Consider the following 17,005-nt stretch of genomic DNA (forward strand, 5'->3'; position numbering starts at 1 on the left):
AGTCTACACCTCTTTGGGTTCTAGGAAGCCCAAGGACAAAGTCCATACTAATGTCTACCCAAGGTGCAGATGGGATGAGTAAGGGTGTGTATAGCCCATGAGGCATCACCCTAGACTTGGCTTGTAAACAAGCCACACACCTAGTGCAATGCTTATGGACATCTTTCTTCATATGGGGCCAATAAAACTTTTCTTTGAGGAAGACAAGGGTCTTGTCTATCCCAAAGTGGCCCATGAGCCCACCCTCATGGCTCTCTTTCACAAGTAATTTCCTAATGGATCCTTGGGGTATGCAAAGCTTTCCCTCTTTGAACAAATACCCCTCAGCCAAATAGAATCCATCTTGGGCCTTTTTCCCACAACTCTCATAAATGGGAGAGAAATGTTCATCTAAAGCATACAAATCCCTAATATTATCAAATCCTAAAATTTGAGCTCCTAGGGAGCAAAACAATGTGTGTCTCCTAGAGAGGGCATCAGCTACCACATTTGTTTTTCCCTTTTTGTATTTGATAACATATGGAAATTGCTCTAGGTACTCTACCCATTTTGCATGCCTCTTGTTTAACTTGCTTTGCCCTCTAATGTACTTAAGTGATTGATGATCACTATGAATGACAAATTCCTTGGAAACAAGGTAATGTTCCCAAGTTTGGAGGGCTCTTATTAAGGCATAAAGCTCTTTATCATAGGTGGGGTAGTTGAGGGTGGCACTATGAAGTTTTTCACTAAAATAAGCAATAGGGTGCCCACCTTGTAACAATACAGCTCCAACTCCCACTCCAGAGGCATCACATTCTAGCTCAAAAGTTTTAGAAAAGTCAGGAAGAGCTAGAACAGGTGCCTTAGTAAGCTTTTCTTTGAGCAAAGCAAAGGCTTGCTCTTGTTTTTCACCCCAGGTAAATGCCACATTCTTCTTCACCAGCTCATTGAGAGGTGATGCAATTGTAGAGAAATTAGGAACGAACCTTCTATAGAAGCTTGCTAACCCATGGAAGCTCCTAATATCTCCCACACTTTTTGGGGTGGGCCATTCTTGGATGGCCTTGATTTTCTCAGGGTCCACTTGGACCCCATTTCTACCAACTATAAAACCTAAGAAAACTATATTATCTACACAAAAGGTACACTTCTCTATATTTGCATAGAGGGTGTTTTTCCTAAGGACTGAAAGAACTTGTCTGAGATGTCCTAAGTGATCATCTAGCCTCCTACTATACACTAAAATATCATCAAAATAAACAACTACAAATCTACCTATGAAATCCCTTAAGACATGATGCATAAGCCTCATAAAGGTGCTTGGTGCATTAGTGAGCCCAAAAGGCATCACTAGCCATTCATACAAACCAAACTTGGTCTTGAAAGCAGTTCCACTCATCACCCTTTTTCATCCTGATTTGGTGATAACCACTTTTAAGATCAATTTTTGAAAAGATATTGGCACCATGCAACTCATCAAGCAAATCATCAAGTCTAGGAATGGGGTGCCTATACTTTACAATGATGTTGTTGATGGCCCTGCAATCTGTACACATTCTCCACGTACCATCCTTTTTGGGCACCAACAACACTGGCACAGCACATGGGCTTAGGCTCTCTTGGACCCAGCCCTTCTCCAACAATTCTTTAACCTGAGACTCTATCTCCTTAGTCTCCTGAGGGTTAGTCCTATAGGCTGGCCTATTAGGAAGGCTTGCTCCTGGGACTAAATCTATTTGGTGTTCTATTCCCCTTAAAGGAGGTAGCCCAGGGGGTATCTCTTTGGGAAATATATCACCAAATTCATGTAAGAGTTCTTGGACCTTTGGGGGTAAGGTCTCAAATGTAGGAATTGTGGCAGTGCTAAGGGATGTTTCCCTTGATAGGAGAAGGTAGAAAGATTGTTTAAGAAGGAGTGCTCTTTTAATATCACCTTTTGTTGCAAAATGATTTTCCTTCTTAACAATCTTCTTGGAGGAATCCTTTCCTTCTTTTTCCTTCCCCCTGGCCTTTGAAGACAAGGCCTTACTATCCTTCTTTTTCTTTTGTTTTTCTAATTTTTCTTCCTCATCCCTCTTATCTTTCATAGTTAGTTGATCTTTGGCCACCTGTGAAGGTGTTTGAGGATGCAACACAAATTTAGTGCCAAGATGGGTGAGGGTAATCTCATTAGTTAGGCCATTATAAATGATCTTCCTATCAAATTGCCACGGCCTTCCTAAAAGAATATGTCCTGCCTCCATGGGAACTATATCACAATTAACTTCATCCTTATATGTCCCAATGGAGAAAGGTACCTTCACTTGTTGGTTAACTATCATTTCCCCTTGCTCATTGAGCCATTGAAGTTTATAAGGTTTTGGGTGGGGAATGATAGTGAGGTTCAACTTGGAAACTAATCTTGTGCTACAACAATTGCAACAAGATCCACTATCCACAATGAGAGAACAAGTTTTATCTAAAATTTTGCATCTTGTATGAAAGATGTTCTCTCTTTGGGATTGAGATAGATCACAAGATTGACCTCCAAGGAGCCTTCTAACCATTAAGAGGTCACCTTCTTCATGGGGGTAGACTTCCTCACTAGACTCTTCACCCCTTACTTCATCTTCACTTCCACTAGAGGAAGAGCAAGAAGTAGTCTCCTCTTGACTACTATAAATGTCTTGACCCCTCATGATCATGGTTTTCTTTGTGGGGCATTGAGAGACAATGTGACCTCTCCCAAGACATTTGAAACATTTAATGTTGCTAGTCCTTTCTTGGGAACTAGTCTTAGGGGTGTATTTCTCTATGGTCTTACCCTTATCTTCCTTGGGTTTTGAAGGTGCAGCCCCTAAAATTCCATGGGCTTGGTCCTTCCTTGGATAAGAGTGAGAGCCATAAGATTTTGAAGAAGGCTTTCTTTTAAGTTGTTGCTCCACTCTTATACAAAGTTGGACTAGCTCATCTAGGTCCCTATATGGAAGGAGTTCAACCTTGTCCCTCACTTCCATATTGAGCCCACTAAGGAACCTAGCTATGCTTGTTCTTTCCTCCTCCCTAAGTCCAGCTCTTAAAAGGAGTAGTTCCATTTGTTGTCTATATTCTTCAACGCTCATACTCCCTTGTCTAAGCCTTTGGAGCTTGTCCATAAGCTCCCTTTCATAGTAGGAGGGAATGTGCCTCTTCCTAAGGGAACTCTTAAGATCATTCCAATACTCTACTGGAGGATCCCCATGAATCCTTCGTTCTTTAACAAGGGAAGTCCACCAATAGAGGGCATACCCTTGAAAGCTAAGGGTAGCCAATGGAACTTTTCTCTCTTCGCTAATATGATGGCAAGCAAAGAGTTGTTCAACCTTCATTTCCCAATCTAAGTAGGCCTCAACATTATCTTTTCCATGGAAATATGGGAGGCTAATGTTAACCTCTTGAGGCCTTCTATCCTTTTCTCTTCTTTGGGAGTGATGTTTAGTATGTGAACTATGACGCCCTCTATAATAGTCGCTAAGTTCTTCACTTAAACTCTTGCAAGAGTCATGACTACTATAGGAGGCATGTTTTTCTCTTTTCATTTCTTTCATTATTTTTCTTCTTTCTTCCTCTCTTATTTTCTCTCTTTCATCTTGACATATTTCTTCCACTTTTTTTTTACCTTTTTCTTTTCTCTCTTGTTTTTCTTTCCACAACTTAAGGGATCTCAACTCATCTAATATCTTATACAAGGGGTCCTTAGGAGTAGAACCCTCACCATTAACACTAGTTGAAGAATGAAGACTCATGTTGGTTCCTAAGTTATGGTTCTTTCTTGTTGGGGGTTTGAAAACAAATGGTGAAAGAAACTATGGTTGAAACTAGCCAAAATAAACACTAAAAGAGGTGTGAAAGATAAGGTAAAAACTAATTGGTAAAAGGCAAGCTATCTAGGTGGTTTGACAATGGAGGGTAAAAGAAATAAGCTATGAAAGTAAGCAAGAAATTAAAGTGCAAGAAATGCAAACTAGGCGGATCCTAAGAGTGTTTGGATGACCTCATTTAAGGTTCCCAACAAAACACTCACTATCCTAAGGGAAAATTGCCTAAAATTATTACACACAAATGGAAGTAGGGTGACCTATTGGAGGCTCCCAACTTACTTCCAATGAAAGGCCTTTTTTGTTACAAAATTTGAAAACAAAACAAATTGCCAATTACAAAATTACAAAAAAAAAGTCCTCAATTGTGGTGGCTATTCTCTCTTGAGTATTTCACTCAATTTGGAGTGCTTCTTAGTCCAATAGCTCTTAAGGTGGTTGGCCCCTTTCTTCTTGACTCAAATTCTTCAAGATATGGCACCAATCCTCCTTTCCAATTCCCTATATGGCAACTCACAAGCAAGGAAACAAAGAGACAAGCAATAACCAAAGACCAAAAAAAAATGAAATGAAAGCTAAACCAATAGAGTTTTAACAAGACAAATTTCCAAAGATTATTCAACAATTAAAGCAATGAAAAGCACAAAAAAGCAAGCTAGGACTCAAAGAGAAACCTAGAATGGCTCTAGAGTAGAGTAGAAAAACTCTAAAAAAAAAAAGACTCAAGAAACCTCTAGTTTTGACACTTGTTTTCACAATAATTTTCAATTGAAATTTCAGAACTAGGATTGGTATAAAATAGGCACCAATTATAGAACAAATTTTGAGCCAAAATAGCAAGCACACTTTCCTTTCACTTTTCCTTTTTTTTTTTTCTGGACACTGATTTTTCTGCCAACTTGTGTGATTTTTATTATTTTTTCCTTTAATCCAAATCGCTTGGTTCTTTTTCTATATTTTTTTTCCAGATGTCTAGAAAATTCAGTAAAACTTTCAGCTCAAAAATCGTTGTGACCAATTCCCAGTAATTTATACAATTTTGTATGTTCAAGCTGCCAGCACCAGCGATTTCAACCTAGAAATCAAGAGTAGTGTTTATGTTGCTTAAGGCTTGGATAGTTACAATTTGTGTTTGCTTATACTCAATTATCTTGAATAACACAATTCAAGAGAGCTTAAGACTTATTTGATTCACAAATCCAGCCACAACTCAGCACCACAACTCAACTTCATCATAGGCATCATGTAGGAATCTTAGAAAACAAAAAAAGAGTTCAAGAACAAGACTACTTCTAGGAATTGATTTAGAACATGTTATGAACTAAATAACATGCATGAATTAGACTCAAAATTCAAAAGATAGGCTAATAATGACAAGAATACATGAACAAATGTATCTAGAATTCAATCAACAAAATAAAATTCAACACAAACTTAGAACATAATGTGACAATTACTATGACTAAACATGACTCTAAGACAACATGGATTAAGTGATTTACACTTAGATTTTTGTGTTTTTTTTTTAATCAATATTTTGGAAGAAAATTTAGATCTAAGGTTCAGCACAAGAATATTATGAATGAAAAATGATAGAACCTAAAATCAACACAAAAACAAGATTCAAGAGTAGATCTACAAAATTTGAACCATAGAAATGCAAGAACAAGTGTAGATCTAAGATTTAATCGGTTTATTGTTTTTTGAATCTACTCTAAACAGCACCAAACCACAAGACAATGGAGGATATACATGGAGAATAAGATGAAGAACAAGGAATTAAAGAGAATTCACCGAACAAAAAGATAGAGGAAGCAAAAGAACATCACCTAGATGAAGATGCTCTTGATACCACATGATGCAAGCTCCATTGGAGCTTGTAGGCCTAGGATCTTCTTCATCAATGGATTCCTTTGCTTCTTGGAAGATAAATGGCAGTGGAATGGAGAAGGAAGAGAGAGAGGAGACGCCACTTCAAGGAGAAGATGAGTCTAGAAGAAGCTCACCACCATAGGAGGCCATGGATAAGAGCTTGGAGGAAGAAGGAGATGAATGAAGAGAGAGGGAGAGAAGAGCACGAAATTTTGTGCTCAAAAGGAGCTCTGAAATCTGAAGTTAATATTCAAATGATCAAAGTTGAAAAAAAATACACACACATGACCTCTATTTATAGCCTAAGTGTCACACAAAATTGGAGGGAAATTCAAATTTCACTTGAATTTGAAATTGAATTTGTGGAACCAAACTTTGGAGCCAAAATTTCACTAATTATGATTAGTGAATTTTAGTTATGGTTCAGCCCACTAATCCAAGATCAATTCCAAGATTCTCCACTAAGTGTGCTTAGGTGTCATGAGGCATGAAAAGCATGAAGGACATGCACAAAGTGTGACTATATGATGTGGCAATGGGGTGTAGTAAGCAAATGCTCACCTCCCCCTCTAAAATTTAATTGGATTGGGCTTCTACCAATTCAATTAAATTTATTTCCAGCCACACACATCAAATATCCACTTAGTGCATGTGAAATTACAAAACTATCCCTAATACAAAAACTAGTCTAGGTGCCTAAAAATACAAGGGCTGAAAAATCCTATATTTCTAGGGTACCCTACCTACAATATGGAGCCCTATATACAAGGACCAAATATAATGACATCCCAGTCTAATATGTACAAAGATAATTGGACCCAACCTTGGCCCATGGGCTCAGAAATCTACCCTAAGGTTCATGAGAACCCTAGGGCCTTCTTCAGCAGCTCTAGCCCAATCTTCTTGGAGCCTCTTGCTCATGGTTCTTGTGATTGGTCCCTTCCTAGGGAGGATTGCATCATGTTGTCAAAGACCTTTGAAGTTTCAGGATCATTGTTCACTGTTACAGATGGTTGGACACCAGCTGGACACTGTTTCATTAGCTCATTAGCATAGTCACTGTATAGGGTTTTGTCAATGAGCCTAAGATTTCCCTTTGAATCTTCTTGAAAATGATCCCTGAATGAGCTGCAATGTGCTGTTCCAATGGTATGAGCTCCTGAAAAGCTTAAATATCACTAAATAAGTATGTAGCACTAGCGTGATATCAAAGCAAACAATGTGAAAGGTTAATATAGTAATGGTTGACAATGAATTACCTTATAAGATACTAATGCCAATGCCAAACACCCTGGCTTGAATATATTCAAAATATTTAAATAAACAACAACACATTATCGTATTTAAATAAATATAACATACACAACTTAATAATTTCCAGAATCATTAGACTCAATTCTTTGATTCCCCTAACATGGATTTTAGATTCTTCAAAGGATTTAATTCGTATTTCATACCATAACGTCTTATTCTCTTTCCATAATAATTTCATCCTCATCTCATATGAAAGTATCTATCATATAATTCAAAATTATCAATTTGTGATATCAATAATGCGTCATTCACAATCATACTTAAATAAACACACAATGTAATCACTCAAGCACAAAACACAGACATACTTGTGAGAAAATATCACAAAAGTAACATCAATTCACATAACATGTATATATTACTCGTGCTCTAACTTTTCCCTTAGTACTATCATGTATCCTAACTTACAATTATTATATTACAAAATTTAGGTCTATGACATCCAGATTCTTGTCCTTAACTAGCACCGTGATTTTAAAAGGTAAGACTCCAATATACGTAATCATAATAGGAGGTCCCTTTAACAATTTAAAGGAATAGATACTACTGGAATTTTTTTTTCTTTATATTTTAAAACACATGTATCCCATATCTCTCTTTTCCTTGAACTCCTCCATCAAGTTCATCTCTTGTTAGGTCTGACATTTGAAGCAACTGAAACCATCCCATCTCTCCTACCTGTAGGAATCATAGTCCTTGGTTCACCAGCCTGTTCTCAAGTGCCCTTCAAGTTAATAACCGTACCAAAAGAGGTGTCTTGCCAATATGCCATTGAACAATGTCAGCCATGCAATGAGGTAGAACTTACTATTTCAACAGCATCTCCAGCAGCTAGAGCTATTATGTCTGCACAAGAAACAGTTCTAGGGCAGAATTTCTCTAGGATCCTTTTTGCTGAATCTATAACTGAAAATCCTCCGACAGACCTATTTCCTGGATCACTTTGTTCTGTATTGTTCCCTTGTAGCATCAAAGAAACATCCCTGCATATAATAAAGTGATCCATTTCATCAAGGAAATTCACTGCAAGCTACAATTGTAAATGCATGCAAACTCCTTGGTTATCTTAACTTCAATCACTTTTTGAGTTTTCCATTATACAATTGGTTTTATCTGTAAGGAAACTCACTGTAAGCAACAATCGTAAATGCATGCAACCTCTTTGGTCATCTTCACTTCAATCACATTTGAATTTTCCATTACACAATTGGTTTTGTATTTGGTGAATGTTTAATTAGGAGACAAATCCCTCAGGAAAAAGGTTATAATAAAACAAATTAAACAGAAAATGTGATCTCCCAAAAAGGGGGCATCATAAAATATTGGTGGCTGAATTTAGTACTTTACAATTAGAATAAGAAGAAAAGCACATTTGCTGAAACAGTTGAACACTAACCACCACAAAGCAATCATGGAAAACCAAGCGAAGGACCTTTCCAGGAATAGTAGTATCAGTAGAAGAGGATGAGCTGACTATGTTTCTTATGATAGACTCTTGTGATGGACATGCAGCTGCATAGAAGTTAAAAGAGAGGCTACCCTTTACAAGGGCAACAAAAGAAAACATAAAAAGAGAAGAAACTGCTATGGAAAGAGTTCCTGTTTTTGTCTCCATAGAACCAACTTTTTTAGTGGTTTTGGGACAGTGTTTTCAGTGTGCCTAGTCTTCCTTCCACTTGATAATGATACATACATATCATAAAAGGTAGAGTAGAAGTAACCAGGAAATTGTACATATAACTACATTTATGTGGTTGGGTGAAGTCAGTAGGTAGATAGAAGGTTTGGTTATGCAGTTCCCCCTTACCAATTACTAGATGACTTCTCTCATCAAGCATTTAAAGATGCTTCCAGGTAACTCTTAATTGTTATACTAAGAAAAGGTGCTAAAATTAGTGAAATGCTAAACAAGTGTTTTGGTACTCTCATTGCCCCTGATCAACTTCAAAGGCACTTTGTATTTGATTAAACACTTTGTCAACTAGTAGTATATGAATAAAGAAGCTCCTGATGGGTCAACCCCGGGGAAATTTAATTTAACCAACTAGTACTACTTGGTTAATGAATAAAGAAAAAAATAAATCAGATTAGCCATACTATAGTTTACAGAACCTTGTCGTATCCTTCACTTTTCCTTCTTTCCTCGTCTAAGTTTGACCAAAAAAGTTGGGCTAGAAATACAATTTTTTATTAAGTTATTTTTTATTCGTTAAAATTTATTAAAAATATAAAATTAAATTAGAAAAAAGATTCAATGTGAGCTAAAAATACTGTAATTTTCACTAAATTTCATTCAATAAAAAAGAGTACCTTTTAGGTTAAATTGTAATTTTGATCTCCTTATAATTTCACATCTTCAATTTTGGGTTTCATATTTTTAAATCAAGACATTTAGTTTTCTCATTTTTTAAAATAAACAATTTTAGTTATTCCTCAGTTGATCATTCAAAATCAAATGTTGACTTTCATATGACATATTAGTGCTTACTATGTAAATTGTTGATATTACGCTTGTGTGATAAGAGATTAAATAAAATGAAAAATAAAAAAGACCTTGGTATAAGTTAAACTCATGACCTTTTATTTAAAAACAAAGAAATAAGTCACTAAGAAACTTGTTTTGTTTAGTTAATGTTATAATCATTATTTTGCATGTATCATTACTTTGGAGTTATTAATTTTTTTAATTATAAAAATTTATAAATTTAAAAAGTATTTAATATTTAATTTTAAATTTAATTATTTTTATTATATAATTTTATTTTAATATAAATTAATAAATTATTATATATGAAGTTTGGTTCTTATTTTATTATAATTTTAAAAAATACATAAACTGATGTATAGATTATTTACAAATTTATCTTATTCAATTTATACAAATTACGTAAATTTAAAATAATATTTAAATAATATAAAAATAAAAACAAATTATTAACTTTTATAATTAAAATAAAAATTTGGTTTTTTAATATATAAAAATAAATTTACATTATTTTTATAAATAATTTACATATTAATTTATGTAATTTTCTTGATTTATATAATTGTTGTTTAAAAAAATAAATTTACTAAATAATTTTTTATAATTAAAACAAAATTATTAACATGTAAGTTTTCTAAAAAATTAAATATTAAAATTTTATCAAATTATATAATTAGAATAAAAATAAATTTACGTAATTTGTATAATTTACATATTAATTAATGTAATTATCAATTATAGTGATTTATATAATTAGAGTACAAATTATTTATATTTTAAAATAAATTTATATATTAATTTATGAAATTTAATTATAATTTGATAAAATAAAAATATGTAAACTATTTAAAATAAAAATATATAAATGATATGAAGCAAAATTAAAAAGATTTATTTGTTAAATATTTTTTTAATCTATAAATTTTTATAACTAAAAAAAGATAATAATTGTTAACTAATGATACATATAAAATAATATTTATAAATTAATTAAATAAAACAAATGTCTTACTAATTTATTATTTTATATTTGAATAAAAGGTGATAATAAAAATAGGAAGATGAAAATTATAAAAGGATGAAAACTATACTTTGGTCAATCTTTTAAACAGTATGTCAACAACTGTTTCTAAAATTTCTCATATGAGAATGTTAATCGTTTGCTCACACTCTCTTATATTTATTTATAGGTTTTTTTTTTAATAAATACAGTTTCTCTCTCCTACTTTCTCCATTTTAACTTATGCGTCCTTTGACAGTAGTTTTTATTTTATTTTATTATTATTTAAAAAATAAAAAGAAAATGCTAACAAATATTTTCTAAGTAATCCTTAAAATTTAAGAATGAAAGATTTTTGTATAAAATGTTACCGATAGTATTTGTTAATATATAACTGAAATTCTTTAGTTATTACACAATTATACTCAAATTATTTGAATGATGATGTTTTGGTGGAAGAAAAATCATTTTATCCCGATATTTAGTTAGTGTTAGTATGTGTTAGTTCTACGTCCATGATCCATCAAAAACAGGGTTAGTTATGATTTTTCTTAAGATGTTTATGACCTTTGAAGACATGTAATCTGAAACGACGTGAGTACTCATTGGCTGTGAGCGTGTGGCGTGTATGCTGCATCATGATTTATGTTAATGTGTGCCACATTTATGGCTGTAGTTACTTCACTGCACAGCAGTCAACAGAGCAAGCAAAATACACGGCTAAATTGAGTGGAAAACCTGGGCCAACCCATTTTAAACACAGATAAATTTACTACTATTTTTTACATCTACTATTAACTTAATTAAGTTTTTAGTCATTTGAAAACAAAATAGTAGTACATATAGATCCAGCATGGATAGCAGTAATGACGTATGCAAGTGGCAAAATCATGGCTCGCCACCATTTTGTGTGCGTGTGTGGCATCAACTTTGATTAGAGACATCAGATACTTGATGATGGAGATTGGAGATTGGAGATTGGAGATCTACAACCTTAATTGCTATGAGCTTTTCTTTTTCTCTTAAAAAAAGGGTTAGTTAATATACATGCAATTTAACTACAACATTAGAGGGTAAGCACTCGTTTGTAAGCACTAGGCATAAAATGCTAGCTGCATATCATTATCACTTCAGTATGTTATTGCAACAACAATTCACAAATTGGAAGTCTCAGTTTCAACGTTATCAACTTTTGGGAGCTCTTCATCATCATCATCATCATCAGCCACATCATCAATGGGAATGTCCTCGCTATCATAAGCCGTGCCTAGAAATATATACGAAATAGTGTAAGTCATTAACTCAAAATGAAAAAGATCGAATATATACTAATAATAAGAGAGTAATGCTATTAACAAAAAATTTGCAAACCAATTAAAACGTTTTTAGCCATGTGTATGGTTATTGGTTGCCAACAGTGTAGTTAAGCAAGCTATATATTCTACTAAATGAGCATTGAAAAGTTAATAAATCTTTCAAAGGACCCGGTTTAGGCAAATTAGAAAGACAAGTCATCCAACTTGTGTTGGTAGAAGCCTATGAAGGAAGGAAGCCAGGGGAAAGACATGCTAAGTAGCCACCCTTAAGTTGACAGGAGAAATAAATATCACAACGGGGGTGATCAAGCAATACCAAACAGCTTCCACTTTGGCATTAACTCACTCTTTAACAAAAGCACTACCAAGGGCGACATCAGTTAAGGACAGCGCTAAGCTTAAGACAAACCAATTAACATAGGGGCTCACCCCACAACTATGGGCTTTAAAATTCCACATGTATCTTTAATTTCTGTTTTGTTATAATTATTATCATTAAAAAACAAAAGTGCAAGCTGGAGGCCTGGGACAGAGTGCAGTGGTACTAGGTTATATAAGTAGTAGATCCAGGACTGCAATTATAATCTGAAGAGCTACAAACCCATAAGGGTCTTCTCCACAAGAATACTAAAATAATCTCAAAGCCTCCAATTTATTCAGACCAAAGTTAGATATAAAATTTTCACTATAGGCATGACATATTTCTATCTTATCATAATATTGTAATTTCATAACACCATAAGGTCAAGAGATAGCTCAAATTAAAAAAAGAAACCAACTATGAGAGAGAGAACAATTTGAAGGAACAAGTGATAAACAATGTTGACCACGAAGTTCACTCAGGCCAAAATGATTTTATGTCCCCGAAGTATTTCTCCAGATTTCTGCCCAATCTGTTACATTTTATGTATGGACTGGCTATCCATCTATGACCATTAAAAGGGCTAAACTTTACCTCTCTGAATTGAAGGAGAAGGATAAGGTGACAAATCCTTTGCTTCAGGATTCCTATCAAAAAGATATGGAAGTTCCAGAAGCCGCACAAAAGATTCTGTCTGAGGATTTCGGGGATTCACTGCAAAAAAATAGAAGAGATGAAAATTAAATAAAATTAACACTTATAGAGTTACATTTTAAACTATATAAGACATGACAGCATGGGCATTGCACAATGAAATCATGGCTAACATCATTATATGAGAACTGTCTTCTATTTTATTTTTTTGTCTTTCCTACAAGCTAAAACCATTCTATTAGAAAGGTCAGAAAAATCAATTAGTAAAAGGTGTAGATGTTTGCACATAGAAGTGACGTTTAATTGTGGCTAATTTAGGATTTAGGAAGTGATTGACAATTTGACATTCAATTAAAAGGAATATTGTATTGTTTGAAATAGGGTGTATTTACTGTATTACTGCAACACAAAATACAAAAATCGAACTTTTTTAATTGACATATGTACATGAGATGGGAAGACACAATAATCAACACTGCCTAATCATAACATGCATATAACATGTGCATGCATGGGAGCTCACACAAAGTAAACAGAAGATTAGACAGCTACAAATTAGCCAAAAGACCTAAGTGATCATGATAAGAATATCTTTATCCAGAGAACAAGCTGAACAAATTTTTAATTAGTGATTTACAATGTATACTTTGTAATGGAAAACAAAAGAAAAAGAAATACCAGCAAAAGCACCATCAAAATTGGATCGTGAAGGGTCATAACAAGGAGCTGTTCTAACAAATTCAAAAGGTTTGCACCCCCTCTCTTGTAGCTTGCTTCTAACCCATTCAAGACAATCTTCCATCTCAAGATTTATGCCTCTGTCAGCAAGTGCATATAGCATTATTATTATTATTTGAAGGGGAAGAGGAATGGGAAGGACAAAAAAGATTTTATTTGACAATTCAAATCCTAAATGTTAATTAAGGTGCTTTCACATGCACACACACACACACCTGAAGTCTGCACCTTTGTAAGTCAAAGGGAATATAGGGTTGAACTTCCGTGTTATTGCTAACCATTCTTCATCATACTGAATCTCATAAGGTCCTGCATCTGATTCAATTTCCACAATCTAAAGGCACAGAACAAGCCATGATTGTATCACTAACTCAAACAGCTATCACAGAAGATTAACCCTGCAAATTATAGAACTATGCCTATACCTGTAAGAAATCACGCCCAGGAATACATTTATCCAGTGCAAGAAATTTTGTCAGTGGACCTCCTTCCCCATGTTGAACAAGAGCAGCAAACTTGCAGTGTAAGTGAGCTGAAAACCAATAATGTGGTTTCAATTTTTCTAGAAGTTCAGCAGCAGGTTTACTACCTAGTCTTTTTTCCTCTATCTGGCAAAAATATATCAGGTAAAGAAATAAGATACTGTGTCGTTATATAAAGTGTAATTAAAAACCAGTATCTATATGACTGCTCAAGAAATAATAATAAATATGATGGCTTCATATTTCCCTCAAATAAATACAAGCAAATTAGCATCCAGCATATGCAAAACACAGAATGATTATCACAAAAAACCTTCCAATTTCAATAACTTAAAAACTATAACGATAACAAATCTCACCTCTTGCTTAAAATAATGCTTGCGCCGAACAAGCTCCCTCCAATCCCCATAATCAGTGATTCTCACTGGCCAATCATGCGAAAGAAAAACATCAATTGGCTCCTTGACTTGCATCAATTTGCGAACATCATATTCACGAACATGATACACGGACTTAATGGTATTATGATCATAGGGAGGCCTCTCAAAGTGTCCTACATCAAAAAAACATCCATTCAGATTCAACAAAATTCAGAAACTCACAATTCACAAACAAATAACCAACCTAATTTATAGTCGAAAGATTTATAGATCCCAGAGAGGCCACCAATTCGAACATTCCCAAACCTCACCACCCCAGCAGCTCCCAAGAAGTAGATATTAGGAGCAGCCCATCCTCCATAGTACCTACAACAAACATAATCAAACACTTGTCAAAACCCTAGATCACATTGCAAAAGTTAAGGTTTTTTTTATAAAAAAAAACAGTCCGCGGCTGTGATTTTGGCTGCATAAGCCGCATTTTTGCCCGTAATTTCCCACAATATCAATAAACGTGACGAAACCACGAGACGTAAACCCTAAATCCTAAAACCTAAATATTTTAAAACCTCGGAAACAGTTATTAGAGTGTGAACTGACAGTTCCCAGAGATAATTGGAAGCTTCGTGGTTGCCGCCGATGAAGATGGTGGGGTAGGGGGCAACCTCGGCGCCGGAATAGTACTTCCAGAAGGAGTTCATGGAGCGGTATTTGAGAGGGACGTTCAGGCTCTTCAAGTCATGCTCGTTCCTCACGGCTTGGAAATCGCCGCAGCAGAGGAGAAGGTCGATTTTCGTGTTTTCAGATTTCTCCAACTGTTGAAGGGTTCTGTAGACATTGTCCAGGTCCCCGTGCATGCACCCTTCCACCGCTATCTTCATCCTCCTTGATCCGTTCGGTGATCGGAAACCCTTTCAAAACCCTAATCACAGCTTCACAGACAGGACAGCCATACCTACCATTTGTTTTTCTAATTTCAGTTATTTCTTAATTCTTAAATTAAATAATTTAAATAATTATTTAGTGTGAGTTTTATTTATATCCTAAGTCAATGTAAATTTTACACAAATTTCATTTTATCAAGTTGTATTTTTTCATTCTTTTTTTTAAAAAATATTAATATTAGGTGATAAATAAAGTTGTTAATTGATTAACAAGTGAACAAAATTTTACATATTATAATTAAAACAACAAGATTGAATATTATCGCAAGTATTGTTGAGATTTTATTTGTGCTAAACAATTTGTATGTAACCAATTGTAAGGGAATGAAATAATTGTTTGAGTTTTTAAATCTAAATATGCATAAGTTTAAAAATAGGACAAAATAAAATGCAATGAGGAATAATTAATATTAAAGGAGAAAGAGAACAAAGCTTAAAAGAAAATAACACAAGCATTTCGTGGATAGAAAATATGTGTAATGTAAAATTAAGAAATAGAAAATATGTATAATGCAAAATTAAGAAAATTGTTGGGTACTTGATTGATCAAATAGTTCTTGATGTAATAAAAGGATTCTTTTTTTTTTCCTTTAATAAGAACTACTTATACTATCACCTTAACCAACTAATCTACTCAACCTATGATTCATCGTGGGAGAGCCTACATCACTTGGTTTTACCCCTAATTCCTTAATAGGCTAGACTAAGTGATTTGCCTTAAGCATAGTGGTCTATTACAAGGCTAATAAACTTTATTTTATTCCATAAATGATTTATTTAGATACTTATTTTCAATTTCTAGTATGAAGATATTCTCCAATACTAATCACACTATACCACATGCAGATGGATGATCAAGTCATACACAAAGTAATAAATGAAGAAAAGAAGTAATGAAATGGGAATAACATTAAATGAATGAAATGAATAATTTAATCTTTCATTGTCATGAGAAACCTTATAATGGAAAGAAAACAAAAAGATTGGGGAGGAAAATGGAAGAAGCTCCCATACAATAATGTTTTTCTACTACACATTGCTCTATGTGGCTTTTATCATGATCCCAAGACCTTTGTTCTATCACTTTAGAAACACGTTACTCACTAGGCAAACAACACTCGTTGGGCGAGTTCTTCGCAAATCCCAATAGCAATACTTCAGTTTGTCTTGCTCGTTAGTCGAGCTGCACCCACTGGGTGAGCTCTTATGAATTCCCAAATTACAATTAAATTTCTTTCTTCCAAAGGAATTTGCTCGCTGGACTAGTTGCATGTGCTGAGCAAGCCTTGCAGATGATGTGACCCCTTTTTCTCCATTCTTGAGTTGTCACGTGTTTTCCTCTACACAACCTTTCTTGTTGGGCAAGCATAACTTGCTGAGTGAGTCTTTTTTGCTATGAGAGATTCTCTTCCTCTCCTAGTGTTCCAAAACTTTGATAAAAACATAGAAAAACTAAATAAATGCTTACAATTTTATTCACAATCCTATAATTGTATAAAAGCATTCATTGCTAGCTACTTGAGACTAAACTAAGCAGAAATCAATGAAAAAGTAGATAATTGTTGTGCATAATGAAGCTCAAAAGTAATCATGCACAACAATTATCAAAAGTATTAGATGTTCAAGTACAAATTGAGTTTA

The 17,005-nt window shown here is 34.1% G+C and overlaps 2 protein-coding genes across 4 annotated transcripts; both read right to left on the reverse strand.

The window, feature by feature from the left end:
• Positions 1-6,531: 6,531 nt before the first annotated feature.
• On the reverse strand, positions 6,532-8,799 carry LOC106798375 (peroxidase 46). 3 transcript variants are annotated; one of them, XR_001387797.3, is made up of 3 exons: positions 8,401-8,538; positions 7,683-7,987; positions 6,532-6,849 (listed from the first exon to the last, which is right to left on the reverse strand). XR_001387797.3 is itself a non-coding variant. In XM_041014827.1 (3 exons), exons 1-3 carry the CDS (start codon positions 8,415-8,417, stop codon positions 6,730-6,732), a joined length of 312 nt encoding a protein of 103 aa, XP_040870761.1. In that variant the 5' UTR covers positions 8,418-8,538; the 3' UTR covers positions 6,532-6,729. The 3 variants fall into 3 exon arrangements, 2 of the variants coding, with proteins under 2 accessions (XP_040870761.1, XP_040870760.1); XM_041014827.1 differs by having other exon boundaries at positions 7,813-7,987; XM_041014826.1 differs by lacking the exon at positions 6,532-6,849 and having other exon boundaries at positions 7,400-7,713; positions 7,813-7,987; positions 8,375-8,799.
• A 2,677-nt stretch (positions 8,800-11,476) lies between these two features.
• LOC100812726 (lariat debranching enzyme) lies at positions 11,477-15,400 on the reverse strand. The gene is made up of 8 exons (XM_006578046.4): positions 15,021-15,400; positions 14,665-14,786; positions 14,400-14,593; positions 13,984-14,166; positions 13,774-13,892; positions 13,499-13,638; positions 12,761-12,880; positions 11,477-11,756 (listed from the first exon to the last, which is right to left on the reverse strand). The coding sequence occupies exons 1-8, from the start codon at positions 15,299-15,301 to the stop codon at positions 11,644-11,646; spliced, it is 1,272 nt and encodes a 423-aa protein (XP_006578109.1). The 5' UTR covers positions 15,302-15,400; the 3' UTR covers positions 11,477-11,643.
• Positions 15,401-17,005: the final 1,605 nt, after the last annotated feature.

The sequence above is a fragment of the Glycine max genome, chromosome 4 (genome assembly GCF_000004515.6).
Source record: "Glycine max cultivar Williams 82 chromosome 4, Glycine_max_v4.0, whole genome shotgun sequence".
NCBI classification, from domain to species: domain Eukaryota; kingdom Viridiplantae; phylum Streptophyta; class Magnoliopsida; order Fabales; family Fabaceae; genus Glycine; species Glycine max.